The following is a 19,641-nucleotide window of genomic DNA, read 5'->3' as shown; positions in this document are numbered from 1 at the left end:
TCCTGGGATATATTTCCATTTCTCTGAATCATTTTAAATTTCCTTTGTAAATGTTTTATAGTTCTCTGCATAGACATCTTTCTCCTCCTTGGTGAGGTTTATTAAGTGTTTATTTTTTTGACTTTTTTTTTTTTTACATTTCCTTTCTGATATTTCATTGTTACTGTAAAGAAATGAATTGATTTCTGTATGTTAATCTTTTATCCTGGTACCTTGTTGAATTTGTTGATCAGTTCTACTAGTTTTTGCATGAAGACTTTAGGGTTTTCTATATACAATATCATATCATCTACTTATAGTGATGATTTCACCTCTTCCCTTCCAATTTGGGCATATTTATTTATTCATTTTTCTGACTGTTGTAGCTGTCTTTCAATACTACGTTGATAGAAGAAGTGAGATGGGGCTTCTTGTCTCATTCCAGATTTTAGTGAGAATCTGGAATTTTCATCATTTAGTATTATATTGGCTGTGGGTTTGTCATAAGTAGTTTTACTATCTTGAGATGCATTCCCTCCATATCCACTTTGTTAAGAGCTTTTGTCATGAATGGATATTGAATTTTTTCAAAGGCTTTTTCAGCATGCATTGAGGTGATCATGTGATTTTTGTTTATGTAACGTATCACACTTGTTTATTTGTGGATGTTTAATCCTCCTATGAATGTGGAATGTATCCTACTTGGTTTTTGTATATGATCTTTTTTATGTGTTGTTGGATTCAGTTTGCTAATATTTTGTTGAGAATTTTTACATCTATATTTATCAAAGATATTGGCCTGTAATTTTATTTTTTGGTGATGTCTTTGGTTTTGGTATCCTTGGGAGTGTTCCTCCCTCTTCAGTATTTTGGAAGAGTTTGAGAAGGATTAGTATAAGCTCTTCTTTGAATGTTTGGCAGAATTTGCCTGTAAAGTCATCTGGTTTTGGACTTTTATTTATAGGGAGTTTTTTTTTAATTTATTTTTATAATTGAAGGATATTTGCTTTACAGAATTGTGTTGGTTTCTGCCAAACCTCAACATGAATCAGCCATAGATATAATACATATGTCACCTCCCTCTCGAACCTCCCTCCCCATCCCACCCCTCTAGGTTGTTACAGAATTCCTGTTTGAGTTCCCTGAGTCATACTACAAATTGCCAATGGGAGTTTTTAAATTACAGATTCTATTTGACTTTTAATGATCAGTCTGTTCAAATTATGCATTCTATATTCAATTTTGGTAAGCTGTGTATTTCTAGAAACTTGACCATTTCTTCTAGCTTGTCAGATTTTTTTATATATAGTTTTTCATATTTCCTTATTTTTTTTTTATTTCTGCAGTATCAGTTGTTATGTCTCCTTCATATCTTATTTTGTTTATCTGAATTCTCTCTCTCATCTTCTTGGTAAGCTTGGCCAGAGACTTGCCAATGTTGTTTATCCTTATAGATAACCAGCTCTTGGTTTTATTGAATTTTTTTCTATTTTTGATCTTAATTTATTTCCTCTCTGATCTTTATTATTTCCTTCATTCTGAAACTTGTGTTTTTGCTTATTCTTTTTCAAGTTATTTTAAGTGATAGGTTTGTTCATTTGAGATTTTTCCTGTTTTTCTGAGAAAGACCTGTTTCACTATGAACTTCCCTCTAAGAACAGTTTTTGCTGCACACCATAGATTTTGTATGGCTGTGTTTTCATTGTCATATGTCTCAAAGTGTTTTAAATTTTCTCTTTGATTTCATTATTGACTTGATAGTTTTTTTAGCATGATGTTTTTAGTCTCCATGTAATTGCTTTTTTCTCATTTCTTTTTCTGTGGTTGATTTCTAATTTCATACCATTGTGATTAGAAAAGATGCTTGAGATAATTTGTATACTCTTAAATTTGTTGATGATTGTTTTGTACACTAGTAAGTGGTCAATCCTAGAAAATCTCCCATGTGCACTTGAAAAGAATTTGTATTCTCCTTTTTTGGATGTAATGTCCTGAAAATATAATTAGGTATAACTGTTCTATTGTATAATTTAGAATCTGTTGCCTTACTTAATCTCTGTCTCTAAGATCTGTCCATTGATGTAAGTTATGTATGTTATGATCTCCTACTATTTACTGTGTTGCTTTCAGTTTATCCCTTTATGTTTATTAGCATTGTTTCATATATTTGGGTACTCATATTAGGTTTATATTAATCAGCATAAAATCCTCTTCTTGTATTGATTCTTTTATCATTATATAGTGTCTTTCTTTATCTTTCCTTATGGGCTTTGTTTTAAAGTCTATTTCGTCTGACATGAGTACTGAAATCCCTGATCTCATCTCATTTCTGTTCGAAACGTCTTTTTACATTTCATCACTTTTAATCTTTGTGTGTCCTTTGCCCTAAAGTGGATCTCTTGTAGGCAGCATTTTGTAGACTCTTGCTTTTTCTTTCTTTCTTTCTTTCTTTTTAATCCAATATGCCACTCTGTGTGCTTTGCTTGGAGCATTTAGTACATTGACATTTAAGGTAATTATTGATAGGTATGTATTTATTGCCATTTTGAACTTTGTTTTTCCATTGACTTTACATTTCTTCTCTGTCCCTTTTTTCTTTTGTGGTTTAATGATTTTCTTTCGTATTATACTTATGTTCTTTTCTTTTTGGTTTTAGTGAATTTATTGTATGCTTTTGATTTGTGGTTACCCTGTTTTTCAATTATGTTAATCCCTTACTATATCTACTTGCCCTAGACTGTTAGTCATATAGTCTCAAACACATTCTAGGGAGGAAAATACCCTGCATTTTCTTACTCTCCCCCCCCATATTTTATGATTTTGATGTACTCTTTTATATATTTATGTTCATACTTTTGCTGTTTATTATGATTATCATTACTTTCACAGAAAATTTGATTTTTTTAATCTTTGTACTGACTTAAGTGATTTATTTTCCAATGGTAACTTTCTCTTACCTGTAAATTCTTACTTATTTTATATTTAGAGAAAGACCTTTCAGTATTTCCTTTAGAATAGTTTTGCTTGTCTGAGAAATTCTGTATCTCTCTTCCTATTCTAAATGATAATCTTGCTGGTAGAGTATCCTAGGTTGCAGATTTTTCCATTTCAGGATTTTGAGTGTATCTTGCCCACTCCATTCTGGCCTACAGCATTTCTGAGGAGAAGTCACCTGATAGTCTTATGGGGATTCCCTTGTAATAAACTCTTTTGTTTTTATCTTGTTGCCTTTAGAATACTCTCTTTAACTTTTCCAAACTTTAATTACAATATGTCTTGTTGTAGGTCTGTCTGGGACCTTCTCTGCTTTCTCAATATTTGTTTCCTTCTTTAAGTTTAGCAAGTGTTCAGTCATTATTTATTTAAATATATTTTTGGTCTCTTTTTCTCTTTCTCTTCTGGAATCCCTATTAAGCATAGGTTGGCATGCTTTATATTACCTCATAGATCTTTCATATTGCTTTAATTTTCTTTTTATTAATTTGGCTTTCTATCTTCTGTCCTTATTGGGTGATTTCCATTATTCTATCTTTCAGGTCACTTGTTCGTTCTTCTGCATTATTCATTCTGCTACCCATTGCCTTCAGCTCAGCTTCTGGCTCTGCAAATGAATTTTCTAATTTTTCTTGGTTCCTATTAGAGTTTCCAGTTTGTTTGTTTGTTTGTTTGTTTACAATAGTCTGAATTTCTCTTGATACACTTTCTTAATTCCTTCAGCATTCTCATTGTCTCCTTTCAGAAACCAGTGTATTAGACTGAAGAGGTCTGTTGCATCATTTGTTCTCTCAGGGGAACTCTCTCGGTCTTTTAACTGGGAGTACTGCTTTTGCTTCTTCATTTTCCTTACATTTCTCATACTCTGTGAGTTTAGGAGAAATGATGATCTACTATGGTTTTGGAGGGCTATTTATGTGTGGGGCTGTTCCTGTGTAGCTTGTTTGGGTTTAGTATACTTGACGCAAGGGCTGTTTTTGGTACAGTAGCCTGTCTTCTCTTTCCTCAGTGTGAGCTGGTTGTTACCCCCTTGATAGAAGTTAAGCAGATTAGTGACTAGTGCCCAGTCCTGGGCTTCTCAATGCTGGCAGTTCAGGCACACCCCCTGGGCATGCAGTGGGAGTGTGTATAGCTTGTGACCACTCCTGGAGTCTAGGAAGGAGACACTGGTGGCCTGTGACCACTCTTGGCATCCCCCTTTGGAGCCAAAGAAGGCAGTGTCCTGTCCTCTGTAGGCACGGAGGAGAAAGGCTACAATCTTACCTCATTCTCCCCATGCCCTCCAAATGATGGTGACTGGCCTATAAGGTGGTCCAGGTTTCCTCTTCGTATAGCCACCAGTCACAGTTTCACAGGATTCCCACTCCCTCAGTCTGTCTCAACACAGTCAACCTCAGTCCTTTCCCCAGGTCTGATCCCTGAAGCCCAAGTTCCAGCATCCATCCACCTCCAGCACGTGTCAGGCTGGGGAATGCGGGGCAAGGCACCATCTGGGCAGTGTTCTCTCTGCTCTGGCTGCCACTGACAGGCTCAGAAGCTCCCCTTCTGTCCCAGCCAACCTTCCTGATGGTGAAGGGGCTTCTCTAGGTGCAGGAACCTTTCCTCTTTCACAGCTCTTTCCCAAGGGCACAGCTTGTGACCCAACTCCTTTTTTTTTTTTTTTTTTCAGTCTTTTTTCATACCTGGTTACGTGGAGATTTTCTTGGTCCTTCAATAGTCTGAGGTCTTCTTCCAGTGTTCAGTAGATATTCTGTGAGGATTGTTCTACATATAGATGTATTTTTGATATATTTGTGGGAGAAGGTGAGCTTCATGTCCTACTATTCTGCCATCTTGATCTCTCCCTAAGTCTTTTACCCTTTATATTACCCCTTTCCTTGTTCTTCAGAGGTTTGGGATGCCAGCCCATGGAAAGAAAAATTAGCTCCAGATTCAGAAGCACTGCAAAATAAAATTGGGAATCCTTATGAAAGTGTATAAGGGGAGAAGTGTGATACAGTAGCAGGGAGGAGATGCATGAGTTGGGTGAAATGATAAGAAATAATGTCTATGAGAATAAAATCATTAGCAAAGCTGTTTAAGCATTTTATGCACGCCTGGAGCAAACGAGTTGGTACTAATTTGTATTTAGTTTATGTGCTCTGATAATACCAAGAGTAACTTGTGTTTATATAGTGACTTAAATATGTAGAAAGTAAAATAACCATTTCCCAAAGGAAGCTGGAGAACATCAATATTAAATAATCTGTTCATGTCCACATTGATGGTAATTAAATAAACCAGGCTCTTATATGTTCTTTATACCAAGCCCTGGTCTTCAGATGCCATATATTATGTGAAACTTAAGGCTAATTGTATCTATCCTGACAGAAATCTCTAGCTCCCAGTTCATTTTGTTTTGTCAAAAGGATTATTAAACCCGAACTGTTAAGAACCTCAATTAGTTCTCTGGCATTCACTGTGCATTAAATGAAGTTTTTTTTTTTTTTTAATAGTCTTAGTTTGGGGGGTAGTTATCAGTAGAATTTAAATTCTATTTAGTTTAATTTAACCTATATTTACCCTAAAATAACTTTAATTTTTGTTCCCTTTTATGCAACTATTATTGTTATTTAGTAAGAACATAAAAGAAATAGCACTTGTTGATGTTCATCATGCACTAAATACCTTTCTGAATGATTTTTAGACATAATTCAATGTAATACTGTATCTCAAATAAGACATTATCTTCAGTTCAGTTCAGTCGCTCAGTCGTGTCCGACTCTCTGCGACTCCATGAATTGCAGCACGCCAGACCTCCCTGTCCATCACCAACTCCTGGAGTTTACAATTCAATATATACTCAACAAGATTTTTAATAAATGACTGCCATATATCAGGTACTGTGCTAAGGTACAGAGATACAAAGAGAGAAAACATATTTGCTGTTTGTGTGGGGTTCTTTTCAGTCAAGGAAAAGAGAGACAATGAAGATAAAGCTAAAATATTGCAGATGCTATGATCACAATATATAATTCATACATTCATTCATTGTGGTTTGTCAGGCACAGTTTTAAGTGCTGGGAATGACACCTAATGACAGTGAATGAAACAGAGAAAGATCTCTTCCCACACAGAGCTGGCATTCTGGTATTCATCCTAAGGATCACAAAAGACAATCATTTGGGATCATAGAAATGGCTATTAGGAATCTTTGGAACATCAGTTATATATCAAAATGATTGAGTGAACCTCTGGGAGTAAAGCTACTTTTCAATCTGTAACCTCATATCCTTGAAGTGATGCACAGGGTATGCTGTGGAGGCAGGTTTCCACTATCAGGGTCCTTTCTGAAACCAACCAGTTCCTAAAGCTGTCAATTTTCTCTACCTGCACCATCATGAAAGATAAATTCATTTAAGGCCAAATAAGGTAGAATGGTACAATTTGTCTCACTTGATTCAGTGGTAATGTCTTCAATTCTGTGGTGTATGTTAGATCAGAAGAGATTTTTCTTTCTTAAATGGAAGACTCTTAAGGATGTGAAACTAGTTTTCTCTGTTGTTCAGTCTTTCAATTCTGGTATAATCCAAATGTGCCTTTATCCTTCTTTTTCTTTCCTTGTGCAAAAAGATATCACCTATAGGTTTTCCATGTTAATATTATGATAATTTAATAATTTAAGAGAAACCATGTCTTCATAAATTGTCATTATTAGTATTGTTTCTTAAGAGGCTGGATATTCTCAATGAGCAAAAATATCTGCTTGCATCCTCAAGTTTTGTTTTGAAATCAAGCAAGATTACTAGTTAATGTGGAACACACATGGAAAATATCAAATGCCAAAACCCTGTGAACTCCTATAACTGATTTTATTCATATTGTTAATTTCAGTGAACAGAGAGCTACAAAGAAAGCTCTTTCGCTGTAGCCTTCATAAAAACCACTTATTTCTTTACATAGTTGTCATTTTTTATTATATTTTTTATTAGATGTTTTTCTAAAAATATTGAGTCTACTTTATTTAGTCAGTAAACAATTACTGAGTGTCAGAACTATGCTGGGTTATAATGAAATTGACATATAAAATTATTCACATCAAATGAAGGTGAGAGGAAATAAAGATCACTATGTTAAAGGTTGGTATTAATAATTCTGTGACAGACATATTTTATACTACAGTTATGATTCTAATCTACTTTTCATTTTCTTAGCACATAACCTCTCTACAGTGCTTCTTAAACATTAAGATATAAGGAATAGTCTGAGTGGCATGCTGAAATTGTGATTCCTGGGCCCTAGAGAAATTCAGAAGGTCTAGGAATCTGCATTTTCACAAAACCCAGGTTCTTTGGAAGCTGGTGACCCTTACCTTAGACTTCACTTGGAGAAAGAGTCCCTTTGTGGCCTTTCCTTCTGCAGAGGCTTTCCCAGGCAAAGATTCCATGAGGTCTCTTTCAGTCTTCCACCTACTTATCTTAATGCCATGCTGTCCGGATGGTCAGTTGAGATTTACCAGGTTCATTTCAGTACGATGACTTGTAACCCTCTGTAGTGCAGTGCTTACCATGTTGGAGTCAGCTGTAGTTAGGCTGAGAAGCGGTGAGGCAATAGTCAATGGTGTCAAAGACTGCCTCTAATGGTGGGGCTATCTGGAAGATGATGGAAGGCCCCCCATGGCATGATAAGAGAATGCTTTTTAAAGAAGTGTAAGCACCAGCTAGGAACTGCTTACCTGTTGGGGAGCACTTTACAAGTATTAATTATTTAACTCTCATTAAAAAAATCTATAAAGCAAGTACTACTATATGCTCATTTCCCATGAGGACATTGAGGCAAAATAACCCAGCATCACAAAGCTATTATACCATGTGGTAGAGCAGGGATTTGAACTCAAGTGGTCTGATTCTAGGATTTGGTAGCATAATTACTATATGCCTTTCCCTTAGTCAAAGGAACATCCTTTGATCCTTTTGCTACCATGATTCATATCAGAATGACTTCCAGTAAGTTACACAAACAGATAGAAAAACAAACAAGCAAAAATTATCTCAAAAGGAAAACAATACAAACATGACATAGGATAGATTTTAGTGTATTTTCAGATCAAAGGTGTATTTCAGCTTCAAATTACAGGAATGCTCTAGTATAGCAAAAAGACCCCAGTAGACACACAACAATGTAGGGTAACATATTTCCTATTCTCAGAAGAGAAGATAATTCCTTTTACAATTGTTTTTTCCCCTTGAAACACAGGATATTCCATTAAGAGCATGAATTTTTGAGTCAGAAAGATCAGGCTTCTAATTCTTACCTGTCACTTACTGGCTTGATGATCTATGGCAGTTTGCTTACCTTAACTCTCAGCTTCTATGGAATGAACATGCCAATACAAGCTTTGGTGAATATTAAGTGAGATAATTGTGTGAAGTGTCTTGTGTCAAATGGCTTGACAGTGTCGAGAAGGTTGCATTCTTTCAACAATCAGTTTCTATTTACTGGTGGTATTATTATCAGCAGTGGGTTTCCTTGGTGGCTCAGATGGTAAAGAGTCTGCTCACAATGCAGGAGACCTGGGTTTGATCCCTAGGTTGGAAAAATTCCCAGGAGAGGGAAATGGCAACCCACTCCAGTACTCTTGCCTGGAGAATCCTGTGGGCAGAGAAGCCTGGTGGGCTACAGTTCATGGGTTTCCCAAAGAGGCAGACATGACTGAGTGACTAACACACAGTAGTAATAAATTTAATACTCTTAGTAGAATGTACTAGAATATTTTTGGTGGAAAGATTTTAAAAGTTGAATTGATGGCCAATCTTCCTTTTGACATCATGATTATAAAATGTTTATATTGTGCCTTTGAGATGCTCTGATCTATGACTGGCCTACTTATCTTTACCAGGTGTTCAAGCCAACACCCCTCAACTGCTAGCCCTGGCCTCACGCCTGCGGGAGAGTGCTGAACTCTTTCAGTCAGATGAGATGCGTCCTGCTAATGACCCCAAGGAAAGAGCTCCCATCCGAGTGCGGATGTTGAATGACCTTCTCCAGGACATGGAGAAGAGCTTCCTAGTGCAGCATGCGCCCCCAGGGTTTTACAGGTAGGAAGTTTGCTCAAATTTGGTATTTTCATGCCTCTTAATGAAATATTTGTGTTTAACTTTCAGAATATGACATGTACCTTCTGTGAACATAAGACTGTTTTTTTGTGTTTGTTTGTTTTTAATGTGAAGTAGTCATTTTATCTATAATTTGAGGCTCATTCTCCTCCACTCAAAGCAAAGTTCAACTGCATACACGGTGAATAAAGAAAACTTTAGTTTTCTTTATATCTGTAGATATTGATAGTATTTGTAGATATTGATATTATCTATATCTATGATACTACTAGTTGGGCTTCCCAGATGATGCTAGTGATAAAGAACCTGCCTGCCAATGCAGGAGACATAAGAGACAAGGGTTTGATCCCTAGGTTGGGAAGATTCGCTGGAGAGAGAATGGCAACACACTCCAGTATTCTTACCTGGAGAATTCCATGGACAGAGGAGCCTTATAGTCCATGGGGTTGCAAAGAGTCGGACATGATTGAAGTGACTTAACAAGAGTATAGCACATGATACTAGTTAGCGGTATCATCTAGAAAATGACTAAGAATTTTTACATTAAATTCAATTTGAATCAAATGAGATACAGCTACTGAAAAACTAAATGTATTGTAGGTTGCATTGGGAGAAGTACTGAATCAGGAGATAAGCCTATGTTTTTATCCTAGTAAGTCCATGTTTACAGCTTTGTGTTTAATTCTAGAAACTATTTACATTTTAAGAGGGAATTAAATATGTTTAATAACCAACTCAATAGACATGAATTTGTGCAAAGTCCCAGAGATAGTGGAGGACAAAGGAGCTTGGCGTGCTACAGTCCATGGGGTTGCAAAGAGTTGGACATGACTTAGTGACTGAACAACAGTAGCAAAATTTTCAGGGGGAGAGGAATTTATAGGAATGCTGCTAAAACCAGGTTATGAGACATATTTGGCTAAATCACCACAACAGAGTGATTTCTGAAAATACTTTCACAATTTTAACAAATACTTTAATAAAACATTTCATATTCAATTTAATTTCTTAGAGGATCACACAAGCACATACTTGTTTTTCTGGTTCTTAGAAATAGTAGAAATGAAACAAAGAGGGCAAGTAGAGTTTCCAAAAATAAAACATTTTAATTTTTTTTAATTGGTAACAATCATTGACTACTTAATATGTCTTAGATACTATGTTAAACCCATTCCATGCATTAATTAATTTAATCCTGGCTAGAGGGTCAATGGATCAGATATTCTTAGGGTCTCCATTTTACAGATGAGGAAACTGGGCTCAAGAATGCTAAATGACTTGCCAAAATACTAAAGCAGATTTCAGAGAATATCCTGTCTCTCACTTTACTAATAAAATGTTTTTTTAATTTTACTTTATGTTGGAGAATAGTTGATTAGCAAAGTGTTTGTTTCAGGTGTACATCAAATTGATTCAATCATATTTCAGTTACATCTTTTCCAAACTCGTTCATACTTAGGTTGTTAGAGAGTATTGAGCACCATGACCTAGGTTATACACTTTGTTTAGTAAATAAGTCAGTTTGTATTATTTTTTTTAGATTCCACATTTAAGTGACATCATAGATATATGTCTTTGTCTGACATTTAAGTGAGTATGATAATCTCCAGGTACATCCATGTTGCTACAAATGGCATTATTTCAGTCTTTTTAATGGCTGAGAAATATTCCATTGTACATATGTACCACATCTTCTTTTTCTATTGCTCTGTCAGTGGACATTTAGGTGGCTTCCATGTCTTGGCTATGGTAAACAACACTGCAATGAACATGGGGTGTGTGTATCTGTTCAAATCATGGTTTCCTCCAGATATATATGTTCAGGAGTGGGACTGCTGTATCATACACTGGATCTGAATATGGTTCTGTATAGTGTCTGAACCAATTTTCATTCCCACCAAGAGTGCAGGAGGGTTCCCTTTTCTCCACATCTTCTCCAGCATTGACTGTTTGTAGCTGTTTTGATGATGGCCATTCTAACCCGTGTGAGGTGATATCTCATTGTAGTTTTGACCTGCAGATCTCATTGTAGTTTCAATTTGTGGATAAATTGAAAAAGCCTTGCAGACTTGCGATCCCACTTGATGATGAAGTGTAATAATTTTAACATATTGTTAGATTCAGTTTGCTAGTATTTTGTTGAGGATTTTTACATCTATATTCATCAGTGATATTAACCTGTGCTTTTCTGTGGCGTCTTTGGTTTTGGCATCAGAGTGGTGGTGGCCTCACAGAATGTGTTTGAAAGTGTTCCTTCCTCTGCAATATTTTGAAATACTTCAGAAAAAAAATATGTGTTAGCTTCAGAAGGATAGGTGCTAAATCTCCTCTAACTGTTTGGCAGGACTTACCTGTGAAGCCCTCTGATCCTTGACTCATGTTTCTTGGGAGGATTTTTGTTTTGTTTTGTTTTGTTTTGAAATGTTCCCTGAACTCTATTATGATAACTTCTTTACAAATGTTTATCCCCAAATTTTCTCCTTGAAAAACATTAGTTATGAGTATAAAAACATACATTTGTACCAAGTTCACTTTTGGGGCTTTTGGTTTTGAGTTATTGTTGTTGTTCAGTCACTGCAAGTTGTGTCACTCTCTGCAACTTCACGCACGGACTGCAGCATACCAGGCCTCCCTGTCCTTCACCATCTCCCAGAGTTTGCCTAAATTGACATCCATTGAATTGGTGATGCCGTCCAACCATCTCATCCTCTATCACCAGTTATCTTTCTGCCTTCAAACTTTCCAAGCATCAGGGTCTTTTCCAATGAGTCAGCTCTTCACATCAGGTGGCCAAAGTATTGGAGCTTCAGCTTTAGCATCAATCATTCCAATGAATATTCGGGGTTGATTTCCTTTAGGATTGACTGGTTTGGTCACCTTGCAGTCCAAGGGACTCTCAAGAATCTTCTCCAGCACCAGAGTTCAGCAGCATCAATTCTTCAGTGCTCAGCCTTTTTATGGTCCAACTCTCACATCTGTACATGTCTACTGGAAAGACCATGGCCTTGGCTATGTGATCTTTTTTTTCTTTTTAATATGCTGTCTAGGTTTGTCATAACTTTTCTTCCAAGGAGCAGGCATCTTTTAATTCCGTGGCTGCAGTTACTTCTACAGTGATTTTAGAGCCTAAAAGAGGAAATATGTCACTGCTTCCACCTTTCCCCTTTCTATTTGCCATGAAGTGATGGGGCTGGATGCCATGGTCTTAGATTTTTGTTTTTGTTTTGTTTGGTTTTTTTTTAGTACTGAGTTTAAAGCCAATGTTTTCACTCATCTTTCAGCCTCATCAAGGGGCTCCTAGTTCCCCTTTGTTTTTTTCCATTAAACTGGCATATCTGAGGTTGTTGATATTTCTCCCAGCAATCTTGATTCCAAATTGTGACTCTTCCAGCCTGGCATTTCCCATGATGTGCTCCCATAAGTTCAATAAACAGGGTGACAATAAACAGCCTTGCCATACTCCTTTCTCAATTTTGAACCAATCAGTTGTTCTAACTGTTGCTTCCTGACCCATATACAGGATTCTCAGGAGACAGGTAAGCTGCTGCTGCTGCTGCTAAGTCACTTCAGTCGTGTACGACTCTGTGCGACCCCATAGACGGCAGCCCACCAGGCTCCTTTGCCCCTGGGATTCCAGTGTACAGCCCACCACATGTCCAGTGTACACTTCAATGTATACCAGTGTACAGTGCTATATACTCCAGTGTATGTCCAGTGTACACAGTGCAGTATGATGAGCAGTGTACACCCAGTGTACATTGTCCAGTGCCCAGTGTAATATATGTCCAGTGTACATCCAGTGTCTTCTCTTCTCCAGGTCCTTAAAATCCTAGGAATGGCTTTCAGAGTCATTCTTAGAAGAAATGGCAAAAAAACAGATAGTCAATGGATTCAAAGAAGGAAGGATAAAAGGAATAAAATTTAAGTGAACTGAAAACTGGATTGCTTGACACTGAATTCAAGTCAGTGATGTGCCAGAGCTCTCTTGTTCTGGCCCACACAAGAAACATTAAAAACATCAGGAATTTTGCCAGCTGATTGTCAAGCCCTTTGTAGCTTCAAATTACCAAGCACTACACATCAGGACTTTGGGTTATCAGGAAGTCTATGTTCAAGTGGACAATTGACATCCCTGATTATGGTAGTCAGTCCAAGCTCATGTCCATGCAACATGTGATGCCACTGAAACTCCTGGATGCCAGTGTCTGGCAGTTCATGTCTTTTTTTTTTTTTAATTTTTTTTTCCATTTATTTTTATTAGTTGGAGGCTAATTACTTTACATCATTGCAGTGGTTTTTGTCATACATTAAAATGAATTAGCCATGGATTTACATGTATTCCCCATCCCGGTCCCCCCTCCCACCTCCCTCTCCACCCGATCCCTCTGGGTCTTCCCAGTGCACCAGGCCCGAGCACTTGTCTCATGCACCCAACCTGGGCTGGTGATCTGTTTCACGCTAGATAATATACATGTTTCGATGCTGTTCTCTTGAAACATCCCACCCTCGCCTTCTCCCAGAGTCCACAAGTCTGTTCTATACATCTGAGTCTCTTTTTCTGTTTTATGTCTTAAGTATCTCCCTGGTGTGTCCCTTTTCTCTCATCCTGCCATCTCTGTCTTACTTCTTATCTTGATGGTCTCTGTCCTAGATTACTGCTGTTGCCTCCCAGCCAACTCCATCACTGGAACGATATTCTTTTTAAATCTACCATTAGAGGGACTTCCCTGGAGGTCCAGTGGCTAAGACTCCTCACTCCCACTGCAGGGGTGCAGGTTCAACTCCTGGTTGGGAAACTAAGGTCCTATATGCCTCAATGTGTCTCATGATTTCCTAAAGTTCATCAGGGTGGACTGGGCTCCCCTGGGATGCATGGAGCCTCCACAACTCATTCTGTATCTTGTTCCCAGATAGCAGGAGCAGAAGCTGTCACTGGGCCATCAGGTCACCATGAGCACAAGTGGGGAGGCTCTTGAATCTACTCTTTGCCTCTCAGTTGCATGAACACTTGAGAGCAGTGATACTCTAATGTGTGCTTCCTGATTTCTGAGGCCTCAGAACAATGTCCAGCTTTTCCTGCCTCATCCTCTCAGAGGTTCTTCAGGATTGTTGTAGACTGAGTTCCCAAAGTCTGTCTGTGCTACTGGAGTTCCTTACACCTCTAGGAGCTCCACTAGCTTCCCACAGTAACTAGAGGAGGAAACTGGCAATATAAGATCTCTACCTTCAAGGAGTTTAATTCAAGAGGTAAAATATATAAATCATAATAAATTTCCTGAATACTTATGCAAAGTACTCAATGAATGCTACAGGTAAGGTGTGCTGTTGGGATTCACAGAAGAGAGAAATTACCTTCTGGCAGTCAGAAAATTTACAGATGGGAAAAATTTATCTGGTCTTCAGGGAGTGGTTGGATACCCGATAAATTTGGGAGTGCTATAGACTGAATGTTTGTGTCCTCCCAAAATTTGTGTGTTGAGACCTAATGATAACATTTGGAGATGGGGCCTTTAGGAGATAATTAGGTCTTGAAAAGTGAAAGTGAAAGTAAAGTTGCTCAATTGTGTTCATGCACAGACCCATGGACTGTAGCCTACCATTCTCCTCCATCCATGGGATTCTCCAGGCAAGAATACTGGAGTGGGTTGCCATTTCCTTCTCCAGGGGATCTTCCTGATGCAGGGATCAAACCCGGATCTCCCGCATTGCAGGCAGACGCTTTAACCCCTGAGCCACGTGAGGACTCTCATAAGTGGGATTAGCACCCTTACAAAAGAACCCTCCTTCACCCATACTGCTACGTGAAGACAGAGTCATGTATAGTTCACCAAGCAACCTCTAACCAGACATGGAATCTGCTGGCACCTTGATCTTGGACTTCTCAGCCTCCAGAACTGTGGGAAATAATATTTGTGGTGTTTATAAATCACTCAGCATATAGTGTTCTGTTATAGCAGTCCAAACTAACTAACAAAGGGAAGGATAGAGTGAATAGAGAGACACAAGGAGAAGTTGTGTGTAGTGTGCTGGGGAGTGAAGCACAGAAAGTGGAGTCTTCTGAATTGTTATTGAGTTCATGATTATGGAAAGGTAGGAAGGAACCAAGTGATAGAGTTCCATGCATGCTCTACTGAGAGCTTTGGGCTTTATTTTTTTACACAAAAGACACTATTAACAAACCTGTGTTAACTTATATGGTCTTCCAAATAGGGTGCCCTGGGGCTGGGAAGTTAGGGAAACTGTGGATTTAAGAAACACATGAAATGGTGAGAATATGATTTGGCATGTTGTTGTTAGGAATGAAAAGCAAATCCAATTTGGGAGATGGTTTTAAGGAAAAATGGAAAATTTAACCAACCAGTGGCTGTGGAAATTTTATTTTAGGGTTCACATGGAGCTAGGCAGATGAACCAGGGTTGAGTAGTAGAAAGAGTCTCCTCTCTGCCCATTTCTCCAGCCAGTTAGTTAAGGCACTCAGTATCTTTGCTCTCCATGTAACTGTATGGAAATCTGTTAAGAAAAGTAACTTCCAAACTCCTTTTCCTCTAAAAATCTGATTTAATGCACATTCACTGCATTAACCCTCCCAAACGCTACAGTCAAGGGGAATCCCACCAATCCTGAGGAAGAGGTATAAGAAAGAGCACAATGATAGACTGTAGTGGTGTAATGAAAAGGTGCTAAGAGCTCCAGAGGTACTGAGATTGGTCAGCAGTGAGGAGCAGACACAATGATGCATATGATCAGGGACCACCTAAGTGACAGTGTGTTGAAAACTACAAAATATTGCAGAAATATTACCACTATTAAAATTCAGCAATTCAAGATCTAACTTGCTGCCCATGAGTAAGGAGGAGATTATGTATTTTCTTAAAACTTCTAAATCTTCTCTCTCCCTCCTTCTTTTTTATAGTTCTAATTATAGTTCTAATATGGACTGCTTTCCTGCTCCAGGGAAGTGGCATATCTGCAGATGATATATTGTGGCATCTGTGTTTTGTTGTTGGATTCCTTTTAGCTCCCTGTAGTTCTCAGCGAAGGTGGACTAAGCAGTACAATCCAGCGATCTATACATTCTCCAATAAAATATATATTTGTAAAAAATAGAGTGGTTTTAGGTTTAGAGGAAAATTGGGCAGAAAGGTCAGAGTTCTCATACAATCCTTCATAGTCACAAACAGCTCCCTCAGCTCCCAATACACAGCTCCCTGTTATTAACATCTTAGAGCAGTGTAGTACATGTGTTACAGTTGATGAACCAATGTTGATGTATTATTAACTAAAGTTCACAGTTTATATTAGGATTCATTTTTGTTTGTTCTTTACAGTCTATGGATTTTCACAAATGTCTAATGGCACACAGTCACCATTTCAGTATCATTTCAGTATCATACAGTATAGTTTCTTTTCTCTAAAAAAATCTATGTTCCACCTATCCTTCCCTCCACCTCTGGCAATCACTGATCTTTTTACTGTCTCCAAGTCATATAGTTTGAATCATACAGCATGTAACCTTCTCATTTAGCCCTCACAATTAAGCAATATGAATTTTTTCTTCCATATTAATTTCTCCTTATCACTGAACAATATTCCATTGCACAGATGTACTAGTTTGTTAATCCATACACCAATTGGTGGACATTTTAGTTGCTTTCTAATTTTCACAATTATGAACTAAGTTGTAATGTACATCTGTGGGCAGGTTCTTGTGCAGATGTACATTTTCAACTCATTTGGGTAAATACCAAGAAGCACAACTGCTGGATCATATGATAAGCCTTTGTATAGTTTTGCAAGAAACTGCCAAACTGCCTTCCAAACTGGCAGTACCATGTTGCATTCCCACTAGCAATAAGGAAGACTTTTGGTTGCTCCACTTCCTTTTTAGTATTTGCTGTTGTCAGTATTGTGAAGTTCATTCATTTTAGGAGATGGGTAATGTTATCTCATTGTTTTCAACTGAAATTCTCTAATGACATATGATGTTGAGCATCATTTTATATATTTACTTTTTATCTGTATACCTTCTTTGGTGAGGTGTTTGTTCATATCTTTTCCCTATCTTTTGAGTTATATGTTTCCTTACTGTTGAGTTTTTAAGATTTCTTTTTATATTTTAGATGCCAAAACTTTATCAGGTATGAATACTGCAAATTTTTTTTTTTAAGAGTGATGGTTGCAGAGCAGAAGTTTTAAATTTTTAATGAAATCTAACATCAATTTTTTTATTGATTATTCTTTTTTGGTATTATATCTAACAGCCCACCATCAAATCCAGTCACACCTAGATTTTTCTCCTATGTTGTCTTTTTTTTTTTTTTTTTAATTAGTTGGAGGCTAATTACTTTACAATATTGTAGTGGGTTTTGTCATACATTGACATGAATCAGCCATGGATTTACATGTGTTCCCCATCCCTATCCCCCCTCCCACCTCCCTCTCCGCCTGATCCCTCTGGTTCTTCCCAGTGCACCAGGCCAAAGTACTTGTCTCATGCATCCAACCTGGGCTGGTGATCTGTTTCACCCTAGATAATGTACATGTTTTGATGCTATGTTGTCTTCTAGGTATTTTATAGTTGGTGTTTTATATTTAGGTCACTGATCCATTTCCAATTAATTTTTGTGAAAGGTATAAGATCGCTGTCTAGATTCATTACTTTTGCATGTGGATATCTTGTGCCAGCACTATTTGTAGAAAAAAAACTATTCTTTCCCATTCAATTGCCTTTCTTCCTTTGCCATAAAACTTCAGATTATCTCTTGGGTAAAGACATAAGAGTGGAATTGCTAATCCTATAATGAAACAGGAAGGCTCGAGAGGGGTGAAATTCCCTTCCCCAAGTTGCAGTAATATCACAGTAATTACCCTTTGACAAAATCTTGCACCCTGGCAAAGTTTTTTGTCTGGAGATTAGGGTTTTTTGATAGAGAAGATTCTGGAGAATTTCCTGATATTTAACTTTTGCCTGCCACAACCACCAAGGGATTTTTCTCAGCTTCTTACATGATTTAGAATAACTCTACTGGAGATGGAAACAAGGTGATGGAGGAGAAAGACAAGAGCTCACTTCATTTTTATGAAAACAGGAGAATCACTAACTGCTGAACAACCATCAAGAAAATAAAGGTTGGAACCTACTGAAAAAGATATGCTATATCCAAAGGCAAGCAGCCATAACAAGTCGGTAGGAGAGGAAAACTACAATAAAATCAAATCTCATACTCACCAGGTGTGTGATGAACAAACTGGAAAATAATTAGACCACAGAAGTTCTCCCACAGGAGTGAAAGTTCTGAACTCCATGTCAGGTTCCGTGGCTTAGGGTTCTGGCAACGGGAAAAGGAGCATCCAGAGAATTTGGTTTTGAAGACCAGTGGTATTTGATCACAGGAATTCCACAGGACTGGGGGAAACAGAAATTCCACTTTTGGAGAGTCCACACAAAGTCTCATGCACATAAGGATCCAGGGAAAAAGAAATAGCCTCATAAGAGCATGGGCCAGACCTACCTGCTAGTACTGGAGGATCTCCTGCAGAGGCAGAGGGGTTAAATCTCACAAACTTTGCATTATGGGGGTGGGGTCCCCAAAGGAGAAAGGACCTGAGAAAATATTTGAAGAGATTATAAGCAAAAGTCCCCCAGCATGGGATAGGAAATAGTCAGCTAAATCCAGGAAGCAGAGAGTCCCAGGCAGGATAAATACAAGAAGGAACATGCCTATATGCACAGCAATCAAATTGACAAAAACTAAAGGCAGGGCTACTGCCTCAGCCCCCATGGTGCTGAGCAACCTCCAACAGCTGGTCAACAAGGATCAGTAGTGGGACAACCAGGGCGCCAGGCATGTCATTCAGCTATGTGGAGTGGCTGAAGGGCATGTCCCTGCTAGTTCAGTTCAGCTTCAGTTGTGTCTGACTCTTTGCAACTCCATGAATCGCAGCATGTCAGGCCTCCCTATCCATCACCAACTCCCAGAGTTTGCTCAAACACATGTCCATCAAGTCGTTGACACCATCCAGTCATCTCATGCTCTGTCATCCCCTTCTCCTCCTGCCCCCAATCCCTCCCAGCATCAGGGTCTTTTCCAATGAGTCAACTCTTCCCATGAGGTGGCAAAAGTATTGGGAGTTTCAGCTTCAGCATCAGTCCTTCCAATGAATACCCAGGACTGATCTCCTTTAGGATGGACTGGTTGGATCTCCTTGCAGTCCAAGGGACTCTCAAGAGTCTTCTCCAACACCACAGTTCAAAACCATCAATTCTTCAATGCTCAGCTTTCTTCACAGTCCAACTCTCACATCCATCCATGACCACTGGAAAAACCATAGCCTTAACTAGATGGACTTTTGTTGGCAAAGTAATGTCTCTGCTTTTTAATATGCTATCTAGGTTGGTCATAACTTTCCTTCCAAGGAGTAAGCATCTTCTAATTTCAAGGCTGCAATCACCATCTGCATTGATTTTGGAGCCCCCCAAAATAAAGTCTGACACTGTTTCCACTGTTTCCCCATCTATTTCCCATGCTAGTTAGGGCCTGGTAAAATGTAGTCCACTGGAGAAGGGAATGAC

The 19,641-nt window shown here is 38.1% G+C and overlaps 1 protein-coding gene across 3 annotated transcripts in view; it reads left to right on the top strand.

Annotated features, from left to right (window-relative positions):
* The window catches only part of NAALADL2 (N-acetylated alpha-linked acidic dipeptidase like 2), a 1,503,552-nt gene that overhangs the window by 1,422,220 nt on the left and 61,691 nt on the right, over positions 1-19,641 (top strand). For all 3 annotated transcript variants that reach the window (XM_070466387.1, XM_070466388.1, XM_070466386.1), the window contains one exon: positions 8,852-9,050. In XM_070466387.1, coding sequence (XP_070322488.1) covers positions 8,852-9,050 — 199 coding nt within the window. The remainder of the gene's footprint in view (positions 1-8,851; positions 9,051-19,641) is intronic.

The sequence above is a fragment of the Odocoileus virginianus genome, chromosome 4, assembly GCF_023699985.2.
Source record: "Odocoileus virginianus isolate 20LAN1187 ecotype Illinois chromosome 4, Ovbor_1.2, whole genome shotgun sequence".
Taxonomy (NCBI): Eukaryota; Metazoa; Chordata; class Mammalia; order Artiodactyla; family Cervidae; genus Odocoileus; species Odocoileus virginianus.
Note: the sequence above shows the minus strand (reverse complement) of the source record. Positions and strands in the feature narration are given on the sequence as shown.